General features: G+C 41.1%; 1 protein-coding gene across 3 annotated transcripts in view; it reads left to right on the top strand.

Annotated features, from left to right (window-relative positions):
• TRPC6 (transient receptor potential cation channel subfamily C member 6) overlaps window positions 1–6,907 on the top strand; it is a 130,314-nt gene extending 123,407 nt beyond the window's left edge. For all 3 annotated transcript variants that reach the window (XM_047878804.1, XM_047878803.1, XM_047878805.1), the window contains 2 exons: window positions 4,002–4,077; window positions 4,834–6,907. In XM_047878804.1, the coding sequence (XP_047734760.1) occupies window positions 4,002–4,077; window positions 4,834–4,985 (228 nt within the window). In that variant the 3' untranslated portion in view covers window positions 4,986–6,907. The remainder of the gene's footprint in view (window positions 1–4,001; window positions 4,078–4,833) is intronic.
• The last annotated feature ends 10,690 nt before the right edge of the window (window positions 6,908–17,597 follow it).

Below are 17,597 nucleotides of genomic sequence, written 5' to 3'. Positions count from 1 at the left end.
AGCAGGGGACTTCAACACCCCACTTACAACAATGGACAGATCATCCAAGCATAAAATCAACAAGGAAACAATGGCTTTGAATTACACACTGGACCAGATGGACTTAACAGATATATTCAGAACATTTCATCCTAAAGCAGTGGAATACACATTCATCTTGAGTACACATGGAACATTCTCCAGAATAGATCACATACTAGGACACAAATCAGGCCTCAACAAGTACAAAAAGATCAAGATCATACCATGCATATTTTTAGACCACAACACTATGAAACTCAAAATCGACTACAAGAAAAAAATTGGAAAGACAATGAATACTTGGAGATTAAAGAACTTCCTACTAAATAAGGAATGGGTTAACCAAGAAGTTAAAGAGGAAATTAAAAAGTACATGGAAGCCAATTAAAATAACATGACGGCCCAAAAACCTCTGGGATGCAGTGAAAGCAGTCATAAGAGGGAAGCATATAGCAATCCAGGCATTCCTAAAGAAGGAAGAAAGGTCTCAGATACACAACCTAACATACACCTTAAAGACCTGGAAAAAGAACAGCAAATAAAACCCCAAACAAGCAGAATATGGGAAATAATAAAGATTAGAGCAGAAGTCAATGCTGTCGAAACCAACAACAACAACAACAACAAAACAGTAGAACAGATCAATGAAACCAAGATCTGGTTCTTGGAAAGAATTAACAAAATTGATAAACCATTAGCCAGTTGGATCAAAAAAAAAAGGAAAGGACCCAAATAAGTAAAATCAAGAATGAAAGAGGAGAGATCACAACCAACACAGCAGAAATGAAACCAATAATAAGAGAATATTATGAGAAATTATATGCCAATAAATTGGGCAATCTGAAAGAAATGGACAAATCCCTAGAAACATATAAAATACCAAAACTGAAACCGGAAGAAATAGGAAATTTGAACAGACCCATAACCAGTAAAGAAATCGAATTAGTAATCCAAAATCTCCCAACAAACAAGAGTCTAGGGCTGGATGGGTTTCCAGGGGAATTCTACCAAACATTTAAAGAAGAGTTAACACCTACTTTTGGAAGCTGTTCCAAAAACTGGAAATGGAAGGAAAACTTCCAAACTTATTCAAGTGGGATCGTGGTGAATGATTCTTCTAATGTATTGTTGAATCCAGTACAGGGCTGAGTATCCGCAAAACAATCAATGTGGTGCATCACATCAATAAAAGAAAGAAAACCACACGATCCTCTCAATAGATGCAGAATAAGCATTTGACAGAATACAGCATCATTTCTTGATAAAAACCCTCGAGAACATAGGGATGGAAGGATCAGACCTCAAGATCATAAAGGCCATATACAAAAGACCCACAGCTAATATCCTTAATGCAGAAAAACAGAACTTTCCCCCAAGGTCAGGAACATGACAGGGGTGTCCACTTTCACCACTGTTTTTTAACATAGTTGGAAGTCCTAGCCTCAGCAATCTGACAACACACAGATATAAAAGTCATCCAAATCAGCAAGGAGGAAGTCAAACTTCGACTTTTCTCAGATGACATGATACTCTATATGGAAAACCCAAAAGATTTCAACCAAAAACATCTAAAGCTGATCTATGAATTCAGCAAAGTCACAGGATTTACAATCAATGCAAAGAAATTGGTTGCATTTCGATACCCCCATAATGAAGCAGCAGATAGAGAAATCAAGGAATCAGTACCATTTATAATTGTACCACAAAACATAAAATACCTAGGAATAAAGCTAACCGAAGAGGTGAAAAGTCTATACACCGAAAATTATAAAAAGTTTATGAGAGAAACTGAAGAAGACACCAAAAAAAGGGGGGCAATATTCCATGTTCATGGATTGGAGAAACAAATATTGCTAAAATGTCAATAGTACCCAAAGCAATCCCTGTAAGAATAACACCAGCATCCTTCACAGAGCTAGGACAAACAATCCTAAAATTTGTATGGAACCAGAAAAGACCCTGAATAGCTAAAGCAGTTCTGAAAAAGAAAACCAAAGCTGGAGACATCACAATTCCAGACTTCAAAATGTATTACAAATCTGTAATCATAAAGACAGTATGGTACTGGCACAAAAACAGACACATAGATCAGTGGAACAGAGTAGAGAACCCAGAAATGGACCTGCAAACATATATCCAACTAATCTTTGATGGAGCAGGAAAGAATATCCAATGGAATAAAGACAGTCTCTTTAAAAATGGTGCTGGGAAAACTGGACACTGACATGCATAAGAATGAACCTGGACCACTTTATTACACCATACACAAAAATAAACTCAAAACGGATGAAAGACCTAAACATAAGACAGGAAGCCGTCAAAATCCTAGAGGAGAAATCAGGAAAAAACCTCTTTGACCTTGGCCACAGCAACTTCTTACTCAGCATATCTCTGGATGCAAGGGAAACAAAAGCAAAAATGAACTACTGGGACCTCATCAAAACAAAAAGCTTCTGCACAGCAAAGGAAACAATCAGCAAAACTAAAAGGCAGCCAATGGAATGGGAGAAGTTATTTGCAAATGACGTATCAGATAAAGGATTAGTATCCAAAATCTATAAAGAACTTATCAAACTCAACACCCAAAAACCAAATAATCCCGTGAAGAAATGTGCAAAAGACATGAATAGGCACTTTTCTAAAGAAGACATCCAGATGGCAAACAGACACATGAAAAAATGCTCAACATCACTCATCATCAGGGAGAACAAATCAAAACCACAATGAAATATCACCTCACACCTGTTAGAATGGTTAAAATTAACAACTCAGGCAACAATGGATGTTGACGAGGATGTGGAGGAAGAGAAACCCTTTTGCACTCCTGGTGGGAATGCAAACTGGTACAGCCACTCTGGAAGACGTTACGGAGGTTCCTCAAAAAATTAAAAAATAGAACTACCCTAAGACCCAGCAATTGCGCTACTAGGTATTTATCCAAATGATATAGGTATGCTGTTTTGAAGGGGTACGTATACTCTAATGTTTATCGCAGTGCTATGGACAAGAGACAAACTATGGAAAGAGCCCAAATGTCCATTGACAGATGAATGGATAAAGAAGATGTGGAGTGTGTGTCTATACACACACACACACACACACACACACACACACACACACACTGGAATATTACTCAGCAATCAAAAATAATGAAATCTTGCCATTTGCAACGATGTGGATGGAACTATAATGTATTACGCTAAGCAAAATTAGAGAAAGACAAATATCATGACTTCACTCATATGAGGACTTTAAGATACAAAACAGATGAACATAAGGGAAAGGAAACTAATATAAAAACGGGGAGGGGGGAAACATAAGAGACTCTTAAATATAGAGAACAAACTGAGGGTTACTGGAGGGATTGTGGGTGGGGGAAGGGCTAAATGGGCAAAGGGCATTAAGGAAGACACTTGTTGTGATGAACACTGGGTGTTCTATGTAGGGAGTGAATCACTGCATTCTACTCCTGAAATCATTATTACACTATATGTTAATGTAAATTTTAAAAAATAGAAGTAATGCACTAAAAAAAAAGAAACTAGACATTTCTGAATTATTAGCAAGTATAAAATCAAAACTACCTTTCTTGGTAAGGGAGGTCAAAACATAAATGAGTGTATGTTTGCTTAATTTGCCATTTCCACATCCAGTACTATACACACCGTCAACCTCCACAAATGAAAGGCATTGTTTTGCTCTACTACTTTGCAAGTAAAATATAAGCAGTAAACATCAAGGGGTAGATGTTTTTTCTAAGCCTATTCTTTTCTCAAGAATTAACTTGTGAGTCATTAGCGCTGGTAATGTAAAAATTGCTGTAATAATTTGCCGACAGTGTGCATTCCATGTCAGATAAATCCTCTTAGTCTTTGTTAGCATTACTTCTAAGGTCCTTGCAGGGGAAAGACCCAGACAGTTATTCCAAATGAAAGATTTGTCATAAACATAAAACTGAGCTGGGTTTCTCCTTTGTCTAGAAAATTATGAAGAGGCTCATTAAAAGATACGTCTTACAGGCCCAGATAGATCGGGAGAGTGACGACGTGAATGAAGGTGAGCTGAACAGGGACCAGCCGGCCCCTGAGCCTGAGTGTGGGTGCAGCCCTGATGTAGAGCTGGAGGAAAGCTGGAGAGAGCGGTTTGGGGAGGGTGAGCCTCCTAGGGAAGAGAGGGAGGGTCTTACCAACCGTCAGCGCTACTAAATAGTGTCGGAAAATAGGCTGTTTTTCCAGAGTTGGGGCAGGTGTCACTTGTGACATAAGTAACTGTTGCTTTTGGGGAGTGGCTTGCAGGGATGAGGAAGTGGTTGGGAAAAGTAAAAGGCTCTTGCCCCCAATCCTGCAAACATTTGCCATGAATGTTTCCTTTTTACTAGAGAATCTAGAAAAGATACTCAGATTCCTCAGTGTCTTTTAAGTTGGGTTGACCTGACAAGATGTAAGTTTTGGGACCTGCAACAGTAATGACTGTGGCTTTCTCAGTAGAAGGCACTACCATCAAGTGCTACCCCTGTGACTGTTCAAAACTAATAGGTCCTCAAGTCAGCAGATTTCCTCAGAGTCCGACGGAATTGGCACCTCTTCCAATTTCCTTGGGACTTTTGTTATAATTTTTTCTCTATAACCTTTTCATTAACCAAAAGCTTTAGCTGAGAAAATTGAAACCTGCCCCCTTAGGAAGTTTTTTCCTTTGAAAGGATTCAAACTACAGATGTGTGTGGAACTGACTGATTTCATTCTGTTCCGGAATCACTAGTTTCTCTGCATTATATATTGATAGTTGACTTCCTGTCTCTCTTGTTTTTTAAAGGGGAACTGAAGGAAATTAAACAGGACATCTCAAGCCTCCGCTATGAGCTCCTTGAAGAGAAAACTCAGAATTCAGAAGACCTCGCAGAACTTATTAGAAAACTTGGGGAGAAATTATCAACGGAACCAAAGCAAGAGGAAGGCAATAGATAATGCAAAGATGTCCATTAAAAATACTATTTATTTGTCTACTTGAAGCCATATTATTTTCCAGTTTATTTTTTAAGTGCCATTGTGACCATCTTTTAGACAAGAAAATGTCCAAAGATAACTTGGGAAATTCCATTATCTGAAACCCTAATATTTAATATTTTTGGTGATTAAATTTCATTGTTCAGGCTAAAGTTTGCAGATTATGGTGAAAATTATGCCCAACTATTTGATGTTTTCTTGAGCATAACAATCGTGATGCTGTGATTGCTATCTAGTGTCTGCCTGGGGATTGTCTTGGCTGGTAGGAGGCTGACACAGCACACTCTCCGTGTGGTCTTTACCTTGAAGGTGATTTCAGGTAACTGCTTGCCTACCTTATGGATTCCCTGATGGTGACTTCCAGCCCTGAAATCTAGGGACAGATAATCTGTAGCTGTATGGAAAATGCTATTTAATCATCTGCTCTAAGCCCTCACAGAATATGATTGGTAATATCTGTGCAAAATTGGGTTAAATCTTTCCTAAATTTGCCAGTTCACCTCTTTGAAGACGTTACACTTAACAGTGAAAAAGTGCTTCCTCTACCGAGCCCTGGGAACATGGTTTAGTTTGTGTGTGTATGTGCATGTGCATATGCATACACACGCGAGTGCACATAGAAAAGTGTGTATGAAATGCTTGTCCTGTTTTCTTTTGTAGCCAATATGGACTCTCAAAACCTCTTTATCTTTTGATTTTTACTGTGACTGAAAAATTATTGTCCAAATAATGAATCCTTTATTGGAGAAGTATCAAAGTCACAACTGATTATGATTATTTGGTTCAATTATAGCATAATGTTGTGCTCTTTTTGAGGCATTTACAGGCAAATCCCACATTTGGCATTGAGTATAAAGGAAGCTGTGGAGGGAACTTGCAAATACTTACCTTTATTCTCAGTGTGTTCTACCCTCTGTCAAAATATATGAAGCAGGGATGTGCGTTTGTAGGCATCCACGTAGGCTGCTCTTACGATGTGAAGCAATATCTACAACGATTAAAAGAGAGAGGTGAAAGTTCATCTTTTCAACTACACAGACTACCAACATTTAAATGATGCTGGGTATTAACTGGAAATGTTTCTTTAAATTCAGTAAAGAGAGGTTTCAAGTGCAAATTTTTAACTTCATTTTAGAGATAAAATAGTCACAAAAATTTAGTTAGCCCCAACTTTGAATTAATTTAAGTCAAAGTAGTTTTATGTAACCAGATCACAAAATGCAACTGAAATTTGCACTCAGTGATTTTGTATTTGTGGGTGTTATTTACTGAGAAGTTATTTAGTAGTACAGAAAAGGTAGGCTTTCAAATGTTTTGTGACAGTATTTGAGCCAGAAGTTGTAAAAACCAGCCTCATAGCAAATGCACTATTAGCAAGTTAAAATAACCTAACATCCACAAAGCCTTGTGTTGTGCCATGAAGGAGATTGGCCTCTATGCCAAGGGGTGCTCTGTGACAGCAAATGGGCTTGACTCCAAAGAATCTAGAAAAGATACTCACATTACTCAGTGTCTTTTAAGTTGGGTTGACCTGACAAGATGAAAGTTTTGGGACCTGCAACAGGGATGACTGTGGCTTTCTCAGTCATCAAGTGCTACCTCTGTGACTGTGCAAAACTAATATGTCCTGAAGTCAGTAGATTTCCTCAGAGTACAACGAAATTGGCACCTCTTCCAATTTCCTTTCAATTGGAACATGAAAATAAACCAACCACGTTTTAAGAAAGGTTTTTAAAAATTCCAACAAGAGCTTAATTAAAGGCATATTGTCAGAGGATGGCCATAAGCATGACTATTCCGCACAAGTGTCAAGGCCATTGGCTTTAACTCTTGTATTCCTGTTGTAGTCAGCCTAACATATAAAAATAAAATGATTAATCAGATTAAATGTGTTTGTTCATCCTGTTCTCTCGGCCATATTTGTCTGCTCAAATTCGGTGCTTTCTGGACACTTGTAAGGAGGGCAGCAGAGTGATGTCTGACTCTGACCATACAGCTGCTTCCTGGAGGCCAAGCCACAGTCACACCTCATAGCAGACCTACTACCAGTGAACAAAATGAAGTCCCACTGCCTCGTTTTACTCTGCTATTTGTATTCCTCTGAAACTGAGAATTAACACAAGTTCAGTATGGTTTTACTACGTATATCAAATGGGTGACCAGAATCTACTGTCTGCTTAAAACTTTGCTAGGGACCAAAAATGAAAAATGAATGTCTGACCTCAAAGAGCTTACAGCCCAGTAAAGAAACAGGAGTATAAGAAGCACACAACTACAAGAAAGGTTTCCTGAGTCCCTACTGTGTGCAGGCACATGATAAGTGCTTTCCATGCATTATTGAATTTAATCTAACTTTATGCTGATAACAACTGTATGAGGTAAACACTATTAATACCCTCGTTTTAGAAATGAGAAGACTGAGGCTTTTAGAAACTAAGTAAGTTAAATATAGAATAGGTGCCAGAGCTGGGAACAAAACCCAGACTTGCCTCACAACAGAGGCTTCACATTTACCTGTGGTCTTGACAGAAAATACTGGAGCGTGGTTGTCTCACTGTAAAACTCACCTTTCAGTCTCCAGGTGAGGAAAAATGGGCTGTATCTGAACACCCTAAAGTCCATTACTTGCCAATGCAGAGACAGACAATGGTGTTAATCATGGAAGGGTGTGGGTAAAGAGAAGATCTGGCTTTGAAAGGATTGCATATTAAAAAAAATAATAGATGGGGATGTACATTAGGGGGTGGAGACAGTGTGAGCAGGGCCAAGAGCTGGGCATGTGTGGGGGACACTAGGTTCTGCAGAAAGAAATAGTAAATCCAGTGGCTGTAACTTGGTGAGGAGAACAGATTGACTTTGAGAAGTCCGTCCTATCCATCCAGACCATGTGGCAGTATTTGCCAACCAGGCAGACCGACCAACCGGTAGCATCACTGTCAGGACCAATTTCCAGTTTCAGGCTGAGAGAAACTGAAGACTCCATAAAAATAGACTTTTTGCTCCTTTTCTGGCTTCTATTCTTGCAAGGAACTGGCATCCCCCTCTACACATGCCTTGAATGCAAACAGTGAATGTCGTCCATGTGAGAGACAAGAAGTTAACGATTTCTCTAGAACAGGTAATATCTAAGAAAGGGCCAGGTAAGGGTGACCAGATGAAGCTATTATACCCGTATTCCAGACCTCCAGAACTAAACATCTCAATGCTAAGACCTCCTGGCTCCAGGGAATAACAGCTGGGCCCTTGTCTTTGTTCTCACCAGTTCCTGGATGCCTGAGAGGACAGGTGCACCAGACCTAATCCTCAAAACAAAACAAAACAAAACAAAAAACCCAGACCCCGAACAAAGACAAGACTGTCTCCTTTATGAGTCTGCCGGACACTCGGTCCGTACCTGCATTTTCTCTATACCTTCAATTAACTCTGCTTTCACCTCCTGCTGGCTCATGCTTCATTTCCATCCTTGGTGTGGCCCAGGACCCTCTTGGTTGGTCCTGAAGGACCCCCTCTGGGTCTCCTGGCCCAGCCTGCCAGCATCAAGGCAAAGGAAGAGACGTTTCTCCAAGTGACATTTAGGTATGAACTGCATTTGTTCTAACAAGCAGATATGACCTCCTTCTTCAGTCTGAAATTTTCCTTCATCATTGTGTGCCAATTGGGGGGTGGTGGTGGTTATGAGAGTCACGCCAATGGTCCCCACAGCTACACTGAATGGTGCCAGAGATGGGTTCCTACACTAGTTAGAGTCTCTGCCCTTTGGTATAAAGTGTGCAGATTGAGTCACTGGAGAAGCAGAAAAGAATATGAATTCCTAACACACACCTCTACATTGTACTCAGGAACTCTATCTAATGAGCTTTCCAACTGAGCAAGTTACTCAAAGGTTGTGTAGGAGTACAGTCCAGCATCCTAACAGGGATGGAAGTTGAAAATAGCTAAACATCTGTTACTGTACAAAATGTTGACTCATAGTGTGAGACTTTACTTTTATATGTGACTAGCCTTCCACGAAAGCTCTGGAAGACCTGGCTAATTAACGCAGATTATTTTTTTTCTAATCGTTACAATGATTGACTGAATTTTCTTCTTTACTCTGTATATTACAGCTACAGCCATGAAAGTCTCCACAGTCATTTTTTCAAGCATCTTCCCAGGATGAATTCAATGGTAACACCTAGTCACAAGTTATAAAAACTTTTATGTTGGAATCAATTTTTGAGACTTTTGTACTGTTAAAAAGAAAACCATAGGCCCCAAATGGTGTCACTTAGTTAAGGCCCCACATCAGCAAACCAAGACTTACTACCTAACCTAACTACATCTTCAACCCCCAGGAATGTAACCTTTAACCAGTCAACATGGGGATTTCCTGGTAAGCACTAGGAAATGAATTGACAGTCTCCTTTAATTCCCCTTACAAGGGTGACCTTGCCTAAAATAATGGATTCTTTGCTAATTCCTTTTTTCCATTCCCCTTCTATCTTTAAAAACCTTTACTTTTGTGTAGCCCTTTGGAGCTGCCCTCTACCTGCTAGAGGGCTGCTGCCCGGTTGAAGAACTGATTCATAGAGCCAGTTAAATCTTTAAAGTGTAATTGGTTGGGTTTTTATTAGTTAACAAAAGCTAAGAGAAAATAGCTAGAGACACTGACCAACTGTATGATTTTTTTTTTTTTTTTTTTTTGCTAATGTCATGTGATGGATAATTTATCCAGGGTAAGTGGATCATAGGGCTATTGATTCATGTTTTTCAGACTCTTATGAAAATGACATATTAAGTAGCCACCTCATTTGACGTTAAGGGGAATTACACCTACCAGATCATGTTCATAACAGTTACACCTTAAGTACGATGTTATCTAGAACATTGAAGTAAAAACCATGAAAAAGAAGTAGATACAAAATCTGAAAAAATGTTCACCTTTCTTCTGTTTATAATGTCTATGCTGCAAGCCATAGGCTTTTGTCACTGTCCACCAATAAACAGTAGGTAGACAGGCAGGTGCTCAAGGAAATGCACAAACATTATGAATTTCTTTCTAAATCATTAGAAAAAACCTTAGTAATGACATTTGGGAAGTGAGTCTTGAACTCCACTATCTTGCATTTTTGTTCCAATAATTGCCCAGGAAAATAGAGTTTCATTTCACCATAAAGAATTATTTCAGAATAAAATAAGTTTACTCACTATCATGTCTCAGACTGAAAGAACTATAGCAACACTCTGCTTCTGCCTTAACCTTTTCAGTATGCTGCGATTTCGCCATCTGACATTTACCCTTCACTCTTCTTCAGAAAATGGACTAGCCTTTGGAATAATTGGAAAAGGTCAAATTTTGTGTTTCCTTATATTTCAAAAACTCTTAACATGTTGCCATATTGTTGATATGACTTGTTATTGTAGAAGAAGGTATGTACACATATATACATCTATATAGTTTATCATAATGTATAATATATATTCATAAAATGCACATCCAGTATATGCACATAATACACATATATGGTAAAATACATTTTCAAAGCATAGTTTTGAACCTACAAAAAACATTATGCTCATAAATATTGATTTGGTTTTTGATTCTTGTCCTATCATTTCTTTCTTTCTTTTCATGATTCCAACTTTTTCTAGTCACTATATGTTACCTGCCACTCCTACAGTTATTTTCAGCCTGGTAGTTCAGAGTATAGGATCGAGACCCAGAATGTGTGGGCTTGAATGCCAGCTCTGAAGATTACCAGATGTGCATTCTTCCCTGAATTTCTTTTTTTTAATATATAATTTATTGTCAAATTGGTTTCCATACAACACCCAGTGCTCATCCCAACAGGTGTCCTCCTCAATGCCCATCACCCACTTTCCCCTCTCCCACACCCCCCATCAACCCTCAGTTTGTTCTCAGCATTTAAGAGTCTCTTACGGTTTGCCTCCTTCCCTCCCTGTAACTTTCCTCCCCCCACCGCTCCCCCCGGTCTTCTGTTAGGTTTCTCAGGACCCACATAAGAGTGAAAACATATGGTATCTGTCTTTCTCTGCCTGACTTATTTCACTTAGCATAACACTCTCCGGTTCCATCCACGTTGCTACAAATGGGTAGATTTCATTCTTTCTCATTGCCAAGTAGTATTCCATTGTATATATAAACCACATCTTTATCCATTCGTCAGTTGATGGACATTTAGGCTCTTTCCAAAATTTGGCTATTGCTGAAAGTGCTGCTATAAACATTGGGGTACAAGTGCCCCTGTGCATCAGCACTCCTGTATCCCTTGGGTCAATTCCTAGCAGTGCTCTTGCTGGGTCATAGGGTAGTTCTATTTTTAATTTTTTGAGGAACCTCCACACTGTTTTCCAGAGCAGCTGCACCAATTCTCATTCCCACCAACAGTGCAAGAGAGTTCCCGTTTCTCCACATCTTCTCCAGCATCTGTAGTCTCCTGATTTGTTCATTTTAGCCACTCTGAGCAGCATGAGGTAGTATCTCAGTGTGGTTTTGATTTGTATTTCCCTGATGAGGAGCGACGTTGAGCATCTTTTCATGTGCCTATTGGCCATCTGGATGTCTTCTTTAGAAAAGTGTCTATTCATGTCTTCTGCCCATTTCTTCACTGGATTATTTGTTTTTCGGGTGTGGAGTTTAGTGAGTTCTTTATAGATTTTGAATACTAGCCCTTTGTCTGATATGTCATTTGCAAATATCTTTTCCCATTCCGTTGGTTGCCTTTTAGTTTTGTTGATTGTTTCCTTGGCAGTGCAGAAGCTTTTTATCTTCATGAGGTCCCAATAGTTCATTTTTGCTTTTAATTCCCTTGCCTTTGGAGATGTGTCAAGTAAGAAATGGCTGCACCTGAGGTCAGAGAGGTTTTTTCCTGCTTTCTCCTCTAGGGTTTTGATGGTTTCCTGTCTCACATTCAGGTCCTTCATCCATTTTGAGTTTATTTTTGTGAATAGTGTAAGAAAGTGGTCTAGTTTCATTCTTCTGCATGTTGCTGTCCAGTTCTCCCAGAAGCATTTGTTAAAGAGACTGTCTTTTTTCCATTGGTTATTCTTCCCTGCTTTGTCAAAGATTAGTTGGCCATACATTTGTGGGTCCAATTCTGGAGTCTCTATTCTATTCCATTGGTCTATGTATCTGTTTTTATGCCAATACCATGCTGTCTTGATGATTACAGCTTTGTAGTAGAGGCTAAAGTCTGGGATTGTGATGCCTCCTGCTTTGGTCTTCTTCTTCGATATTACTTTGGCTATTCGGGGTCTTTTGTGGTTCCATACAAATTTTAGGATTGCTTGTTCTAGCTCCGAGAAGAATGCTGGTGCAATTTTGATTGGGATTGCATTGAATGTGTAGATTGCTTTGGGTAGTATTGACATTTTAACAATATCTATTCTTCCAATTCATGAGCACGGAATGTTTTTCCATTTCTTTGTATCTTCTTCAGTTTCCTTCATAAGCTTCCTATAGTTTTCAGCATAGAGATCTTTTACATCTTTGGTTAGGTTTATTCCAAGGTATTTTATGATTCTTGGTGCAACTGTAAATGGGACCAGTTTCTTTATTTGTCTTTCTGTTGCTTCATTATTGGTGTATAAAAATACAACTGATTTCTGTACATTAATTTTGTATCCTGCGACTTTGCTGAATTCATGTATCAGTTCTAGCAGACTTTTCTTCCCTGAATTTCTTAACTTTTCTGGGCCTCATTATCTAATTCTACAGGTAAGAAAGAAGAAAACATAACATTATCTCCTTCATTAGGTTTTTGTAAGGATTAAATGAGTTCATATATCTTAGACTCAGAAAATAGTGCTTGGCAAATATCCACATTCAGCCAATGTTAGCAATTGTAGAGAAAGGATGTGGCTCTTGAATTCCTTTTCTACATTGTTTTATACCACCCCCTCTTAACCCTCATACAATCTAATAAAATTTAGGTTTCAACTTACATGTCTCTGATCAGGTGGTACAAAGTGTCTGGAATATTGTTACGCAAGATTTTGAAGACTCTTTTATGGTCAGCAGGAAAGAATGACAGACCATTAGCAATACTTGACAGGGACATGGAAAGTTGTCCCTCATGTCAGATATATGTCATCCTTGAAAAAAAATATCTGCACAATATTTAGGAAATTTTCAATATGTATTTATCATTTTGATCACAATTATTTTATCATTTTATAATAGTTATCATAAGATGGTTTAGGGTAGGTGCCATATTAGACCCCACTCATAAAACTTTTGTTTAAAATTTACTATATTTGTTGCAATATGCTGGGTACTGTTACCAGTAGCAGGACTAGAAACAGAATACAAGTAGTTGACTTTGAACTAGAAGCTAGTTCCATGAAGCCTATTTTAATTTATTCATTCTAGATGGCTAAACAAACTTAAGAAGAAACATCTGCAAGGAAACATCTACTTGAACATCCACAAAGTAAAAATGAAGCGTGGACTCATTTGTTTTAGGTTTAGTATATCTGCTATGTGCTCACAGCTTATTTATTAGCATATGTATCAAATCCATGTCATGTTGGCATTGTCCAGACATTGGGTAGTTCCTGATTAATTTCCATTCGCCTCTTAGAGCGTAAGCAACTTCACACATTCGGTTCCTTTTTCTCATACTATGTTTAATAAGAAAGTTACCCTTTACTCAAGAAGCAGTAGAAAATAAAGCATTAATCACATGCCAGCTTTTTCTTATAAACTGATTTATATGTGTAGAGACCCCATGCTTTCGGAGGGCAGGGCAGCGGGGGGGGTGTGGTTACAGGAGAGCAGCCAGGCACCAACAGGAAGGGGGATAATGGAAGGCAAAGCTGGCCTGGTGACAATGTTGACCCACATACAGGCAGAAGACAGCTGACGGTGGGGTGAATGTGGATGCAGGAGTGCCTTAGAGTCTGATGGCCTGGACTTTAAAGGGGACAACCATAAGCAGAGCCTCAGACTGGGGCTGGGCATCTGGGGTATAGAACTTTTGCACAATTCAAGTCATATCCCACACAATCACTCATTTCGCCCCTGAAGACAGAGCTGGAAACAATCTGGAGTGTCTTGGCAGGGAGGGTCCAGAGGTAATGGTCTGGCTACCCTCCAGAGGGAACTCTGGGAGCCTCCCTTGCTGGAGGGGCCTGGGCTCCCATCAGGCATCCCGCCCAATTGGGAACTGCCAAACATGTTCTCAAAGATTGCTCTGGTGTGACGCCATTCAGGTGCTCTGGGGGTCACCCCGTGCTCCAAGGAACCAGAGCGTCCCTTGCAGCCGGAAGTGGGATGGCAGGTGCAGAAGTGCATCTTCAGGCTAAGGGGACCTGGGACAGGGCCGGGTCATAGAGCAGCCTATTCGGGGGTACCTGTAATCTTAGTTGTCACAGAGGCACATATTTCCCCTGAAGGCAAATCAGAGGGTAATTGCACAGCCTTCTGGCACCTGGTGGGGACCTGCTGGCTGTTGACTCCCCCCACAAAGGGCTCCGGGAGAGGCTTGATTGTTGGCAAATCAGGGACCGCATTGGGCGAGCAGGCCACATGAGGACTGAGTGCCACCACACTGAAGCTGCCATCGCTGCAACAGTCTCTGGGGTGGGATCTCTTTCCCCTGGAGGCTTTCAGGGCGGTTGGGAAAGGCGGGCTGTCCCAGAGAGCCGGCTTCCCAGAATCCCGTGTTTGGGTGCCGACTGCGCATGCGCCGGTAGCCAGGCTGTGTTTCGGTTTCGGTTACGGGAGCGCGCCCTGGGCGGCCCAAGGCCTCTACGTGATCCCAAGCCCTGTCCTGTGCAGGTGCCCCTGTGTCACCCTGGGAGGTAAAGCTGGAAAGTGCGCGGTGCCTGGCCGTTGGCATCTTTGTGGCTGCAGATGTATTCTTCTCTAACGGACACTTGGGAGCCTTGATTCCCGGGAACCCCGAGGTCCTCGGCAGGCGGGCAACCAGTCTCAGTGGGGACTGACTTTCACCACTTCACGCCGTCACCTCAGAATGTGTTGGGTCGGTGCCTTTCCCCTCCCTCCATCCCTAAATCTGGGGGCTGTTGAAGTGATTCAGGCTAATCTGAACCATCGCTGGTCGGGGGTGGGTCTTACGATGCTGATGGAGCGCATAGCTGTCCTTGTCAGGGGAGCCCGGGACGTGGGCCAAGAGTCAGGTGTGGCAGCGTCTCCAGGATGGGCTAGTGGTGACACATAAACCCCATCCACCTTTCAGCCTGAACCTGCACAAATGGGTGTATTTCCCTTTAAGCCAGAATTGAAGGAAACTGTGCTGTTTTGCCCGGGTGCACCTGAGTTCACGGTCTTCTCCTCCCAGAAGAGACACCTGAGTGCCGAGTTCTGGAGGACGTGGGGGCTTGTTTATGCAGCCAGCCCCAATTGCGGCTAATTGTAGCCAGTTTAAAACTGCTGCTCAAAGATTTTGAGGCTGGGGTGGGGCTGGTCCCATTGGCCAGCTGGTTAGGCAGCTGAATGAGTGCTCCCCCACCTCCAGGCTGACAAGGCATGTACTGCGCAGGAGCGAGCTGTGGTGGTTCCCAAAGCCAGCGGCTATGAACGGGGCAAGTGCCTATTGAGTCTCGGTCTCCGGAGCAGGCTGTTGGGTTTATAGTGCACCTGCTTGTTCCAAATTATATCCTACACAGCGGTGCGTATGCTTTATGAAGGTGCAGGTGGAGGAGTCTGGACTGCCCTTCCACGACTTCGTTGGGCTGCAAGAATGGCCTTCACGCAGAGACACCTGGGAGCCTTGAGGACTGGTAAGCCTGGGATCACCAGGCAGCCATTCTAAATGGGGACTGAGCTTGGCCGCTTGAGAGGTATGTCTAAGAAAGCTTTTTGGGTGGTGGGCTCCCTCTGGCCTGGCGGTTGCGCATGTGATTCATGACCAACCTGGCTCCACAGTCTCAGATAACACCCGACTATGGTCTGTGGGCTGATGGGGTGCCTGCTGAGCATCCTGGAGCCATGCAGGGGAAGGTGTCTAGGGATCTGGTACAGGGCAAGTGTCTGGAGAGGCCACGTCACAGAAGTAGCCTAGTGGACTACATGGCATCTGCCTACTTCCAAGCATTAATCTACACAAATTTGCATGTGTCCACTGAAGTCTGTTGTCCTTTGGGTTTGGGGAAGCAAATGATGCTCAGATTAATACTGTCTTTGCCAACATATCTTGTTAAAATTTTGAAATTTAAATTTTAGTTAATATACAGGGAAATGTTGGTTTCAGGAGCAGAATTCAGTGATTCATCACTTACATACACACCCAGTGCTCAGCACAAATGCCTTAATGCCCATCACCCATTCTAGCCCATGCCCCATCCTAGCCCATGCCCCATCCTCCTTCCTCCATTAACCCTCAGTTCTCTATATTTAAGAGTCTCTCGTGGTTTCTTTCCCTGTCTCCTCTTTTTTTTTTTAATTTTTTTTCAAAGTTTGTTTATTTTTGGGACAGAGAGAGACAGAGCATGAACGGGGGAGGGGCAGAGAGAGAGGGAGACACAGACTCGGAAACAGGCTCCAGGCTCTGAGCCATCAGCCCAGAGCCTGATGCGGGGCTCGAACTCGCAGACCGCGAGATCGTGACCTGGCTGAAGTCGGACGCTTAACCGACTGTGCCACCCAGGTGCCCCTGTCTCCTCTTTTTTAAAATTCCCCCCATTCCCATATGCTCATCTTTGTTTCTTAACTTCTACATATAAGTAAAATCATATGGTATTTATCTTTCTCTGACTTATTTTGCTTAGCATAATACATTCAAACTCCATGTCTCTTCAAATGACAAGATTTCATTATTTTTGATGGCTGAGTAATATTCCATTGTATATATACACCACATCTTCTTTTTCCATTCATCAGTGGATGGACATTTGGGTTCTTTCTATAGTTTGTTTATTGTTGATAGCACTGCTATACACATTGGGATGTGCACGCCCCTCCGAATCAGCAGTATTGTATCCTTTTGTATCCTTTGGGTAAATATCTGTAGTGCAGTTGCTGGCTTATAGGGCAGTTCTATTTTTTATTTTTTGAGGAACCTCCATACTGTTTTCCAGAGTGGCTGCATCAGTGTGCATTCCCAGCAACAGTGAAAAAGGGTTCCCCTTTCTCTGCATCCTTGCCAACATCTGTGGTTGCCTGAGTTGTTAATTTTAGCCATTCTGACTGGTGTGAGGTGATATCTCATCATGGTTTTGATTTGTATTTCCCTGATGATGAGTGATGTTGAGCATCTTTTCATGTGTGTTAGCCATCTGGATGTCTCCTTTGGAAAAGTATGTATTTGTGTCTTCTGCCCATTTTTTTTTAACAGAATTATTTGTTTTTGGGGTGTGAAGTTTGATAAGTTCTTTATAGATTTTGGATACCAACCCTTTATCTGATATGTCATTTGCAACTATCTTCTCCCGTTCTGTAGGCTGCCTTTTAGTTTTGTTGATTGTTTGCTTTGCTGTGCAGAAGATTTTTATCTTGATGAAATCCCAATAGTTCATGCTTGCTTTTATTTCTCTTGCCTTTTGTTTCCCTTTCCCACACTGGTTCACTGTGCAGGTATCTCCAGACAATTAATGGTTTTAAATTTACCA

This window comes from Prionailurus viverrinus, chromosome D1, assembly GCF_022837055.1.
Source record: "Prionailurus viverrinus isolate Anna chromosome D1, UM_Priviv_1.0, whole genome shotgun sequence".
Classification (NCBI taxonomy): Eukaryota; Metazoa; Chordata; class Mammalia; order Carnivora; family Felidae; genus Prionailurus; species Prionailurus viverrinus.
Note: the sequence above shows the minus strand (reverse complement) of the source record. Positions and strands in the feature narration are given on the sequence as shown.